Below are 13,059 nucleotides of genomic sequence, written 5' to 3'. Positions count from 1 at the left end.
TTCAATAAAAAACAAATTATTCTAATTATTCAATTAGCTATGTGCAATTTATAATGAAGTATATTGCACATAATAAATGTATGTATTTAGATACATGCGCTGGTATATATACACACAGATAGACACACATAGAGCAATTGTTACATATTTTCCAGCACACCACTGCCCAAGGATGAGAACATTCCTCAATGTCCAACAAACCTGGGCATTTTAAGATATGGACACTTAAAGACTGACCAAAAGCCAAGGAAGACTGACCTTCAGGAGAAGGAGCCATGGACTGACTGCCACTTGTTAAGCCCTTTTTCTCTCCAGACCTCAGTTTTCCCTTCTAAAAAAAGCACACCCTACAGGCCCTCCCACCTGCACAGCTCCCTGCATACCTTCTGGATCATGACGCTGTACATGCCCATGGACTGGAAGCCGCGCGTGTAGTAGAGCATGTTCGCCCAGCCCAGGGCCATGGCCAGCACGAGGCAGGCGAGGTACTCTTTGTAGGCAAACAAGTACAAGAAGACAGACAGTATCACAAGCACAGCTTGGATAAAACTGTTCAGGAGACACAGGAGACAAGGGCCTTACTCACTACTCAGCATCAGGACAGAGACATTCAGATCCCCCAAACCTTTACTCCCCTGAACGGTCACCCAGGAGGCTGGATCTGACAAGGTAAAGGCTACTTCAGATCCATACATCTAAACTCCAGCCTTGTAGAGGACATCACCAGAGGCAAGTCAGGGCCAATTGTGGGCTGGTTGTTACTGTCAGGGACTTAAAAAAAAAAAAAAATACAGCCGGGCATGGTGTTACATGCCTGTAATCCCAGCAGCTCAGGAGGCTGAGGCAGGAGGATCTTGAGTTCAAAGCCAGCCTCAGCAACTTAGTGAGGTCCTAAGCAACTCAGTGAGATCCTATCTCTAAATAAAATACAAAAAAAGGGTTGGGGATGTGGCTCAGTGGTTGAGTGACCCTGGGTTCACTCCCTGGTACCAAAATACATGTTTTTTTTTTTTCTTTTTTAATTCCCAGCTAATGCAAACTTGGTGACCACAGGGCTCCAGTCAGAAAGCCCAGCTCAGCAACCTCCCTGAATGACATCATGTGCAGCTGGGCATTCTGGCATGCAGCCCAGGAGGGTGTATAGTCTTTAAAACACCACGATTTATGTTTCCCACATAGATTTGGGAACCACTGGAGTACACCAAGGATACAGCAAACAATTACATTTTTAAATAAAGTGAAAAATGCTGCCAACACTTATACTTAAAAAACAATCATAATACAAGATAAAAGGCCCTTAAACCCTACTCTTCTCTTTAAAAAAAAAAAAAAAAAAGAACAATATATGCTAAGCAAAATAAGTCAGTCACAAAAAGAAATCCTATGTGATCACACTTACATGAAGTACCCAGAGTAATCAAATTCACAAAGATGGAAAAAAGAAAGGTAGTGGCCGGAGTGTTGGGGAAAAAGGAGAATTATTGTTTACTAGTTACAGAGTTTCAGTTTGGCAAGATTGGTTGCACAACCTGATAAATGTACTTCACAATTTCAAGCAAGATGCTTTTATTGTATGTGTACTTTGGCACAATTATATTTTTAAGGTACAATATATACCACACATATGAAATGCTTTTATAAACAGGGCATATACTTTCCCAACATTGGATTAAAAACACTCTCTTACTTATAACATCTGACAGTTTCCATAATTATAAAATGTCTAACCAAAATTAGGACACAGCTAGCTTGTCTTTCTTGCACAATGGAGAAGAAATGTCTGATTGATCAACTGCATTCGAAAATGAAATGAGGAAGAATGTCTCCACCTATGCTACCAAAACAATGAAGAAGCAGAACAGGACAATGTACTGAAACCAGTAGTTGTATAAATACATTTTTCTCTGGAATCATCATGCTTCCTCAAAGATGAAAGATGTGTATGTGAATTGCACATGGGACAGTATTGCACCTGGCCTATCCATTTACTGTAGTATTTGGGTACCACCATTTGCCCACAGGGATGAAGAGAGTTCATGTCTCTGGAAAGCAGGTGCATATTTAATAAAACACCTAGAAATCTGGAAGCATTAGGCCCAGATTCAAGGTCCCATAGACCCAGTTCTTAAAACCTAAGAAGAGAGATTCCATTCTGTGAAGCCCAGCATTCTTCATTCCAAGCTGCAGATTCTATCCCATTACCATGGCAGTAAAGCTGAATCAGCCTCTGTTCATTTAGTGACAGAGGTCACATGAGCCTTTGATGTTAGCTGCACATGACCTCATTCAGAGAGGCTGCTGAGCTGGGCTTTCTGGATGGGGCCCTGTGGTCACCAACTCTGCATTAGCTGGGAGTAAAATGACTAATGGGCTGGGACTTCTACTAAAGTGTCACTGAAGTGCCATGTGACTGCAGGTGGCTCACTACCTTGCTCTGGGAGCTTCAAGGGATCTATAATTGAGACTCAGTGATCTCTCAGGTGCCTTCCATTTCTATCTGCTAAGGTCCCAGGTGGCAACTTTGAAGTCCCATGTAACAAGGAGGGGCTGTCCTGGAATATCACATTATGAAAAAGGCAACAGAACTGCTATGCCTTTTCATGCTTTCTCTATACTGCCTGCCACCTGAGGCTCTGTGACAGAGTAGGTACAGTCAGCCATCATTCTCACCAGATGATAGGTGCTGTCCTAAGGGTCTCTAATCCCCTCCACAGTTGTGTGACTCATCCATGTGCCCTTCTTACTAGACACAAGAGAGAAGACCCCTGGCATGTAACTATGGCAGAATGCCTGGGTGTGGTGAGATGGTGGAGTGGCTACTCCAGAGGGACATAGCAACCCCTACTGAGGACTTGACCCTGCCTTGGAGGTGTGACCAGGAGGCGAGACCTACTTACAAGACAAAGTGAAACCAGGCATCTGACAGAATGGACTGCAGATCTGAGGGTCTGAGCAGGAAGATCGCGATACCCTAGAGACAAAAGAAAAGAAAATCTTGTCCTCTGCATGCTGCTCACTGGAGGAGGGAGTTCACCCCCAGGACTGAGATTCCATGAGAGGTGAGTGTGCCAAGGCCCAGTCACAACTCAGGGGACACAGAAGAAGTCCTGTGTCTAGAGGGTGTAGGCGACCCCACAGTGAAGGAGGATTTTCCTTGTGATCTTACCTCTCTAACTCCTGACCCCATCCTCACCCCAGGACCTGCAAAGCCACACAATCATGACATTCTCTAAATACCGCCTGGCTTTCCAGCTTCTGAGCAGTTCCCCACACCTACCCTCTAATGATCTTGTCCCTGATGTCCTTGTGTCCCACCCTACCCTACCACTCTAAGTGCTATCATGTCTTCAAGCTTCCCTCCCTCCCCCACCCCTAGATGAAAGTCCCTTCTTCTGAGCACCAGTCAGTCCCCAACTTAGGGCACTTTTCCAAGTCTACCTCAAAATCTAGATGTTTGTGCCCATGATCTATCTCCTACCAAACTGTGAACCCAAAGAGGGCAAACTCCATCCTTACCACCCAAGTCCTCACAAGTAGAAGGTGCTCAGAATATACCTGTTGATCCACTGTTTAAATGAATGGATGGATGGATGGATGCATGGATGGATGCGTGGATGGATGGATGGATAGATGCATGCATGGAAAAACAGATAGGAGGATGGTTGGATAAAGGATTGAAGGATGGTGGTAAGGTAGCATGGGTACTTAGAAGTATGTATGAGTGGCTGGGTGGATGAGAGCAGGTGGGTTATGGATGCATGGGTGAGGACTGGGAGAGGCAGATGCTCACTGAGTGTCTAGAAAGAGATAAAGGGTGGAAAGTTGGACAGGTGGACTAAGGGAATGAAGTGGGTAGGCTACAACTGCCTTATTCACTTATCCTCATGTTGTAGCTCAGGAATCTAAGACTTGGGAGGGAAATTCCTCCCACAAGTCCATCAGTAATGGAAGAGCAGGGAGGGATGGCAGCAGGCCTAGTCTCACACTGCCTGCCTCACAGAGCAGTCTGGAAAGGCGTAGAAGGTCACTCACCTCTTTCACAGAGATGCATGTGGCCCAGATGAGCACAAACATCCTCCCCAACAGCTGCAACCACCCCATCTTGTGTGTCAGTGCCAAGGGGTGTGGAAGGGCCTGTCGGGGAAGAGGGGGGGAAGGGGAAAGTGAGGAGGGAGGGCAGCACCAGCTCCAGAGGCCATGACACACACACATGCCAGGCCCTCAAGCTGAACCACAGGCCAGCCTGGAACCCCATCTCTGTAGAGAGCAATAGAGGAAATGGAAGGCCCCTTTCCCTGCCTTCCCCACCCTTGGTGGGAACCAGCACTCCACAGTGAGGAGTACAAGCCAATCTATGCATCTCCTCCACATGCCCCATGGCATTCATCCTTCCCAGAACCCATCCATCACCAGACACTAAGCAGGGCCTCTTAACACCATCAATGAACCAGGCTGTGCTCTGGTGTTGGGTGGGAAGGCAAGACCCAGAGTGGTAGGAAAGTTTGGCCAAGTGAACACATCTGCCTCCCACCTACTGTGGTTCTCAAGCAGAAATGCATTCTAGATTCAGATAGAAAGCCTGGACAAGGCCAGGGGCTCCTGATTCCCCAACTCTCCCCAACATGAGTTCCCCTGGGGTGAAGCACCTAGAGTTTAGCCCTACTAAGTCCTGAAGACATATTCGGTTTCCTAGAAATTTTTTATCACCCTTTAATTGAAGGTGACAATTAAAGGACCCCACACAAATCTCTAAGCTTCTATGGGCCTCAGTTTCCCCATCTGCCCAGGGATAAATCCAAGGTTCTTTGTGTCTGACCTCCCCATCCATCCCTAGGGTCCCACATACCTCCTCCTCCCGGGGACGGTAGTAAGAGACAAGAGTCAGGGTGATGTTGTAGAAGAAATAAAAGCAGAAGGACAGGAAGAACATGTACTTGGCAAATTTCTTCCACTTCATGTGCAACAGTGTGTGCAGAGGCTCCAGGGTCAGCATCTCATGCCGATTCTGGGGAGAAAACACCAGTCACCATGGAGATGAGGAGACAGGGAAGGACCTCTTTCAAAGGGCTCATCAGGAGCTCTAAGTCAGTGGGGACGCTGGCTGGAGGGGCCAGTCATTATAGCCAATGGACTGGTTTGACTGAAAATGTTGAAAAGGTAATTTCTGGCACCTGGGCTCCTTCCCAAAGTACACAGGCATCAGTTAAATGCTATAGGAGTGTGTGGCTTCCAGCAGGAGGATCTGATGCCCAGCAGGGAGAGAGGGCTAAAAAGGAGTTCCACTCTCAATTCCCCACCTTCACTGTGTGACCTTGGGACAGCCCCTGATCCTCTCTGTACCTCAATCTCCTCACCTACAAAATGATAGTAATCCCTGCCCTTCCAACCAGGCTGCCATAAGTGTCCAGGGACACCCTAGACAATGCAGGCTCTGGGAAGCAAGACTGTTGGTAAAATATGAAGGATAGTGCCCCAGCCTGCTGCCTCACTTCTCCCAGGAGCTAAAAACCTCTTAGAGATGATTGTCTCTCTTCACCTCCAATTTCATGGATCTCCCTGCTCCAACCTCCTCCAGGAAGTCTTGCACTCGCTCAACCTCATGCAGAACCAGGTTTGGGAGGAGAAATGATCAAACCAGGCCATATAGACTACACTACCCCCCCCAAACTGCCCAGAATCCTGGAACCCAGAATTCATTCCACTCCCAAACAGGCTCACCACTCTGACCAGACCCCATTAGGGTCTACAATTCGAGGCTGACCAGGAACGGTTGAGCCCAGGGTCTCCCCAGTCCCCAACCCCTGCTTCTATGTCTAATTGTGATGCTGAGAGAAAGTACTGGGGACTCAGGCACCGTAGAGCTAGTGGTCTGGGTCTTCCCAGTGACAGATTCAGGTCCTACCCCAGCTCCCTGCCCTTCCCAACCACCTAGGAGACGCACATCAATGTTGGTGTTGTAAACGATTATTTCCAGTACAGAATTGTCTGTTGTGGTGTCCACGTTGGTGAGGTCATAGAGTGAGGATGACACGGGGCCATATGCCCAGTCAGTAAACTTCCTTGACAGGCTCCGGAGTGGCTTCTCCTTGATTTCGCGACTAAGGATGTACTTGAGGATCTGGAGACAGGAAGGGGAACAACTGTCAGTCACAGAATGGGCCTTGGGCCCAACAGAGCTGGGTCAGCCAGAGGCAAGGCAGACCCCAAAAGATGCTTCAACCAAGATGGTTTGAGTTCTGCATCTGCACACGACACCATGACCCCTGGGCCCCTACTGTGTGTGTTGGATGGGTGTGAAGTTTCTGGTTCTGCCCATCTCACTGGGGACCAGATATGAAGGCCCTTCACAGACTACACAAAGCTGCATAATCAGTTCCTAATCCTTGCACCAGCTGGGGCTCCAGTTCAGTGAAGAACCCAGGAACTACTTTTGTTTGTCTGTTTGGGTTTTTTGTTGTTGTTGTTTAAGGTTTTTGGATTTTCTTTAGTTGTTGTTGTTTTGACTTTTGGTTTTATGGGGGTTTTTTTAACTAGGGATTGAATCCAGGGGCCCTTAATATCCTCAGTCCTTTTTATGTTTTATTTGAGACAGGGCCTCACTGAGTTGGTGAGGCTGGCTTTAAACTCATGATCCTTCTGCCTCAGCCTTCAGAACTGCTGGGATTACAGGCGTGCACCATCTCAATCATTTTTGTCTGTTTTTTTCTTTTTGGATTTATTTTCCACCCCATGGTGCTGGGGATTCGAACCCGAGTCCTTCCACATGCTAGGCAAGCACCCTATGAGATAGGCTATATCATCAGCCATCTCAATCATTTTTGGTAACAATTTCCAATTGGCCTGGACTCAAGAAGAAACTAGAAGTTGATGTCCAGTTTCTCATTCCACCCTCAGTCAAACAGGCTCACCACTCTGGCCAGATAAGAGTGACACAAGATGCCAGCCTTATGGAGAGGCCTGTGGGGTCAGTGATCCTCAAACTCTGCTGCATGTTAGAGTCTCTGGGGGAATTGTGAAAACTCCCAAACAACCACCAACTACTGAAATAGATTTCAGTGTGGGAGGGTAGACCAGGAGACTATTAGGTAGGGCTGAATGGAGGGCCACCACTCTCCAGCTCACTACTTCCTGAAGGCTGAGCCCTGGGTTACTCAAGGTTGGGGACCAGGGCTTCCTGGGTCATAAGCCCAGGTCATACTAGAAGGTACCTGTTGGAGCGGGAGGTGTCACAGCATGGATCTTGCACAACCCAGTCGCATTCCCTTGCATTTCTCATGGTAACTGATCTCCACAGCCCAGGCAGAGACTCTTAGGACTGGGTTTCCTCACCACACACCCCAGCCTATAAAATCCCCAAGGGTAGGGTCCACTTCATAAGCATCACTGTACCCTGTACTCCCTAAGAGTGGCTTCCCTGGGCAGCATCCAGGAGGGGTTCAGGTGCCTCCCTGAGACTGGCTTTGACAGGAAGCCTCCTCCCTGAGCTGGACTGGCAGGAAGAGCACCTGCCACAGTGGCATGCAGACATGAGACCCTGGGATGAAGCTAAATCTGCAACCATCATCTGACTCCCAAAGTCTCCCACAGGCTGCGACCAACGAAGGGGGTGGGTGGGTCAGAGAAGCAGGAGGCAGGCACACAACTTCTCCTCTGATGAAGCCATTCCCATCTCCTCCTCCCCCAACAGGAGAACAAAAAGGTCTCTTGTGGTCCCCAGCCCTGACCACTGGAACATTCCCCCAAGCCCTCAGGGCAGCTGACTAGGGAGGGTTGTGCACAGCTGTGATTGCTCAAAGCCACCACCCACCCTGCAGCCTCCTAGGAGCCACCATCCCCTCCCCGGTTCAAAAACTGAGGAGCAGGTTTTGACTTCTGGATCTGAGTCCTGACCTTGATCTCAGACCATACCATGGCTCCAGTCAGAGTCTTCCCCAAGGTTCCAGATCACACATGAGTTCCTGGGCCACACCACACAAGACAGAAAAAGTCCCATGTAGCCACGCTCTTTGTTATGTTCCTAACATGGCTCAGAGTTGCACCCCAAACAACAGGCTGGGGTCTCTCCATAATTGGGAAGCAGCAGCTCACCAGTTCTGGGCCCACAGAAGCCATTCTGGAAGACCAGTCCTCATGAGAGGCCTAAAGCCCTGGGGGTCAGACACTTAACTTATGCTTGGGTACATCATCATGCAGGAACGCTCAGGCACAAGGCATGTGAGACGCTGTGTCATCTCGGCCTCGGACTCCCTTAATCTGGCCCCAGCAAGGAAGTCCCAGGACAAGGGGGAGAACAACAGAGTGTGGCAGTGAAATCCAGAGGGGGTGCCCAGATGTCACTGGCTGTGTGGTCACTCAGACTAACCTGTCCCAGGCCAGTCGTACTCTGGATCTAAGGCTGGGACCTTCCCAGGGCTGAGGCTGTGATCTGTGGGATCCTTACGTGGGCACCAGCACTGGCAGAGTGGCACCTGTGCCTCCCCGACCTCCTGCCACCCTGGCCCCACGGCCCACCTCGGCCTTGCCCATCTTGGCGGCCAGCTGCAGCGGTGTGAGACCATCATTGTTGCGTGTGGTCTCCAGCTCCCAGTTGCCGCTCCTCAGCAGGATCATGTCGTACATGCGCTTAACAAAGTCATTCTGTGTCTTGAAGTCCTCAGCTACCGTCACCAGTGCATGTAGGATGTTGTTTCCCCGTGAGTCCTGGGAGGCGATGTCTGTCTGCTCGTTCTCCATCAGCAGCTGCACAATCTCGGGCTGGTTGGTGCATGCTGCCAGGGCCAGGGGTGTCTCACCTGGGGCAGGGGGGCACCGAGACTCAGCTGGCTCATAGGTCAGAAGCGGTGTTCCCAGGCCCCAGGACTGGGGTCCATAGTCTGACCATACCAGCGGCTTTGACCCCTGAGGTTCCCTGATGATCTCTCCATCTCCCACTTAACAGAAGTCTGAAGTTCTATTGATGCAACAGCCCTCTAACAGCCTTCTAGCCTGCTTCCTTGCTGGCCCTCCAACACTTGTGCTCAGCAGAGCAGCCAGATCAATCCCACTCCACCTGCTGCCACCATTAACATGTAAATCCCACTTTCCCACCTTCCCAAAATGAAAGTTCCAGTTCCAATAACAGCCCACAAAGCCCTACATCTTCTGGCCCCTTCTCCTCTATCCTTCACTCCTCTCCAGTCACAATGGCCTTCTTCCTCTCCCTCTAACACACTGAGCATTTTCCTACCTCAGGACTTTTGCACAGGCTGTTACCTCTGCATGTAGATATCGGTATTGCTCACACTCTTACCTTTTTCAAGTTCTTATTCAAATATCACCCTAACATTATCCTATTTAAAATCAAAACCCACCTGCCTCTCACCACAATTAGAACTCCTGGTTCCTCTTCCTCTGCTTTACTTTGTATTTTTTTAAAGTAGCACTTACCATTTTCTAACATATTGCATAACATTCATATTTATAATGTTTATTATTGATGGGCTTTCTCCATACCTAGAATATAAGTTGACTCCATGAAGATCCCAGGGATCTTTGTTTTGTTCACTGATACATTTCAAGCACCTAAAACAGTGCCTGACATAGACAGCATGTGCTCAATAATGGTTTGTTAAGAAAAGAGAATGCTAGTGACTCCCAAGTGGTCCAACAGCAAGTCTGGGACAGCACCAGGATTGGATGCCAAGGCCTCTCCTCCTCCCAGTCTTCCTCTTGTCCCTCTCTTCACACCTAACAAAGGCTTCCCAACACCAACTGCAACCAGGCCCTGTGCTGGGCAATGGGCACACAATATTGACTGGACAAGACCCCGTCCCCAAGGACTCACAGACCCATCTAGTCCTGCTCATTAAAAAAGCCACTCAGGGGCTGGGGATGTAGTTCAGTTGGTAGAGTGCTTGCCTCACAAGCACAAGGTCCTGGGTTCAATCCCCAGCACTGCCAAAAAAAAAAGCCAACCCAGATGAGAAAAGAGAAGAGTGGTTGTCAGGCTGGGGCTGGCAATTTCCAGTAAAATTGCTCAAAGAAATGCTGATGGAGCTGCTGGTGGCCTGTCCTGATCATGGTGGTGGTTCGCAACTCTAAGCATTTGTGGAAATAACACAACTGTGCACTTAAGTGGATGAGGTCACCAGATGTGAACTATACAGTTCAACTGTTTTTTTTTTTCCACCAGAGCATCTGTGAAAGAAATGTTGAATGTTGTCAGAATCAAAATGGAGTCACTTGTGTCAAACCTAACCAAAAAAAAAAAAAAAAAGAAAGAAAAGGAAGGACTCTTTCACACTCGATTGCCTGATAGTTAAGACTGCTAGAATCACTAGTTGAATAGGGGTTGTCACAACCTTATACAAAAAGTACCAGTACAAGGACATCTGCCCAGAAACTATTCAACCTTGAACTGATACCACCCTTATGTTAACCACTGTGGCCAAGGATTATTTGCTTCAAAATATCTGACATAATTCTCATTAAAAACTTCCCCTTGCCTCAACTTCTTTGTGTGTGTGTGAGACAGCAAACAGAACTGGTGATGGAAACCAAGTACACTACCATTGAGCTACATTCCCAGCCCTTTTTATTCTTTTACTCTGAGACAGGGTCTTGCTAAATTGCCCAGGATGGGGTCAATTTTGGAATCCTCCTGCCTCAGCCTCCCACATAGCTGAATTACAGAGGTGTACCCCTATAACCTGCTCAATCTCTTCAAGTTTACTTTATGACATGTATATTTTTATTATGAAGCTCTATTATCCCCAAATAAATGTCAGTATTCTTTGGAGAATGTGATTTTTTAAAAAATTATTTAGGTTGACACATCTAACCCCAATGGCTGTTGGACTCCCCAACTTGTCAGAGATCTTCCTCCTCTTGATTTTTTTTTTCTTGTTACCAGGGGTTGAACCCCAGGGACACTGAGCCACATCCCCAGTCCTTTTTATTTTTTATTTTGAGACAGTCTCACTAAATTGTTGAGGCTGGCTTTGAACTTGCGATCCTCCTGCCTCAGCCTCAAGAGTTGCTGGGTTTACAGGCAGTTGTGACTGGTTTCTCTCACTTTTGACTGGCACAGGGAACAGAGACTAGAGTTGGAAACCGGGACACTACCTACATCAAGGCCTTACTAGACTGGGGCAAGTCACTTCCCCTCTCAGAACCAACCTCTCCTGTAAGACCGGGCTCTTTTCCATCCCCCTTCCCCAAGTCTCTGTTCCCCACAGAGGGTTGCTCAGGTGGAAGCCTACATTCCCTCTAACGCCAAGCGACGCGGAAGTTTGCAGGCTTTGGGCTCCGCCCCGCCTCTCCAACCCCCTCTTTTCTGGTCTAACCTAGGGATCCTGCTCACATGGATCTAACTCAGCAGCCTTCCATTCAGGCTCTGTCCTCCGCAGCCTTGGACCCACTACCTGGCAGAAGGGTCTCCAGCCTGTCAGCGCCTCTTTCGGCAGGGGCCACCCAGGCTAAGCCAGAGCAGCGTGATGCCCATCCCCCCCTCCTCCCCCCACCCCACTCGTGCACCTCCCTCCCCCTCCCCCTTCCCCTCTGGCCCGCCCCCTTTTCCTCGAAAGCCGCCCGCCCGCCAGCCCACGCTGGGCGAGGGCGGTACCCACCGAAGTAGAAGCCTTCGTGCTGGTACTTGGGGTTGAAGAAGACCCCCTTGGCATGGGCGTTGACGTCGGCGCCCGCCGCGATGAGCACCGCAGTGATGTCTCCCTGGCGCCGCTCAATGGCGATGTTCAGCGCCGTCTGCCCTGCGGACAGGCGGGGAGGGCGGGGGCGCTCAGCGCTGGGACCCTGGTGACTTACCTAACTGACCCTGGAACTCGCCCAGCCCCGCGTGGCGGGGACTGCCTAAAAATACTGAAGGGAGGGCCTCAGAGACACTGTCAAGGGGAGAATGGTGGCGGCAAGGCTGGTTTCTGGGATGGCAGGAATAAATTGCTCCCTTCACTCTGCTGAAAAAGAAGCCCACCAGCAGGAGACAAATTCATGAAAGAAGGAAGAGATAAGGGGAGGCAGAAAAAGGAGAGGGGTAAGGATTTGTGACCACAACAGCAAGGCCTTCATAGAAATACTAAAAGCTTTAATTTGTCCACTCAAACAAAAAAATATATATTAAGTATCTTCCATATGAGACCTTGAGAGCACCAAGAAATCAACAGCAGACAACAGACTCCATCCCTACCCTCATGGGAATCTGCTGCCAGCAGAGTGAAATCTCTAAGTCCCTGAGGAGGGAACATACTGAACAGGGAAAAGAAGCAGGACAGTCAAACTGGATGCCCTGGTCTGAACTTTGCTGCCTACAGGACTAGTATCAGCTCCTTAGTGCCAGGCCAAGAACACTGTATGGCTTACTCAGTTTCTCTTCTGCTTTGACAACCAGGGAGTTCAATGTGCAGTTCAACACTCAGTAGCAGCAATCTTCCCTGGTTTTCCTCTCCCCTCCTCCATAGCTTCTTGTTTGTCACATCCTTGGTGTTTTCTTACATAGTACAAAAACCCTTTCAAAAATCTGCAGAGTTTAAGTAATAAAATGGCTCTCTCCCCAAGAGAACAGTGAAGGGCCTGAGCTAGACTCCTCCCTGGAAAAAACTGAGATGTTTAGTACCCACTGGCATGTCAGCAAGATGGCCATTCAGGAACCAATTATTTTTGCCACAGCATCTAACCTTAACAGGCCATTTACTGTATTTGAGCTTACATCCAAAAACTCAAATGAGCACATATCTTGTTGATTATTAACAATGACTTTCCTGGGTAGAGAAATATTACTATCCCAAATTTGTATCCATGGACTACCTACAAAGGCAACAACAGTACCAAGACCCAAATGGGACAGTTAATAACAATCATGATGACACACAGTTTCTTTTGTGGGCCCCTATGGGTTCTCCTGTCTCATCTAGGGTCTCCTGTCTATTGCCATGTGCCTCGCTCATTCCCACTGTGGGGATCTAGCCCTGGTCCTGCTCAGGATCCTTCTCATCATGCAGTCAAGAGCCCCTCTCTCCATCTATGCTAAAGTAGCCTATCCCCAGTCCCTTTATGTCACATTATCTT

General features: G+C 48.7%; 1 protein-coding gene and 1 non-coding gene across 7 annotated transcripts in view; one reads left to right on the top strand and one right to left on the bottom strand.

Moving 5' to 3' along the window:
- Positions 1-13,059, bottom strand: part of Trpv3 (transient receptor potential cation channel subfamily V member 3) — a 70,593-nt gene that overhangs the window by 45,203 nt on the left and 12,331 nt on the right. For 5 of the 6 annotated variants that reach the window (XR_007107718.1, XM_047545021.1, XM_047545022.1 and 2 more), the window contains 7 exons: positions 11,607-11,747; positions 8,512-8,792; positions 5,942-6,118; positions 4,847-5,005; positions 4,033-4,134; positions 2,898-2,971; positions 384-549 (listed from right to left, as the gene is read on the bottom strand). Coding sequence is in view for 5 of the 6 variants with exons in the window: in XM_047545021.1 (XP_047400977.1) it covers positions 384-549; positions 2,898-2,971; positions 4,033-4,134; positions 4,847-5,005; positions 5,942-6,118; positions 8,512-8,792; positions 11,607-11,747 (1,100 nt within the window). In the remaining variant the exon portion in view is untranslated. The remainder of the gene's footprint in view (positions 1-383; positions 550-2,897; positions 2,972-4,032; positions 4,135-4,846; positions 5,006-5,941; positions 6,119-8,511; positions 8,793-11,606; positions 11,748-13,059) is intronic. The other variant, XM_047545024.1, reaches the window with a different exon arrangement.
- Positions 9,867-9,939, top strand: Trnav-cac (transfer RNA valine (anticodon CAC)). Its single transcript has one exon. It is a non-coding gene; the product is annotated as a tRNA-Val (tRNA).

Source organism: Sciurus carolinensis, chromosome 3 (genome assembly GCF_902686445.1).
Source record: "Sciurus carolinensis chromosome 3, mSciCar1.2, whole genome shotgun sequence".
Classification (NCBI taxonomy): Eukaryota; Metazoa; Chordata; class Mammalia; order Rodentia; family Sciuridae; genus Sciurus; species Sciurus carolinensis.
This window is presented reverse-complemented; position numbering and strand designations above follow the sequence as displayed.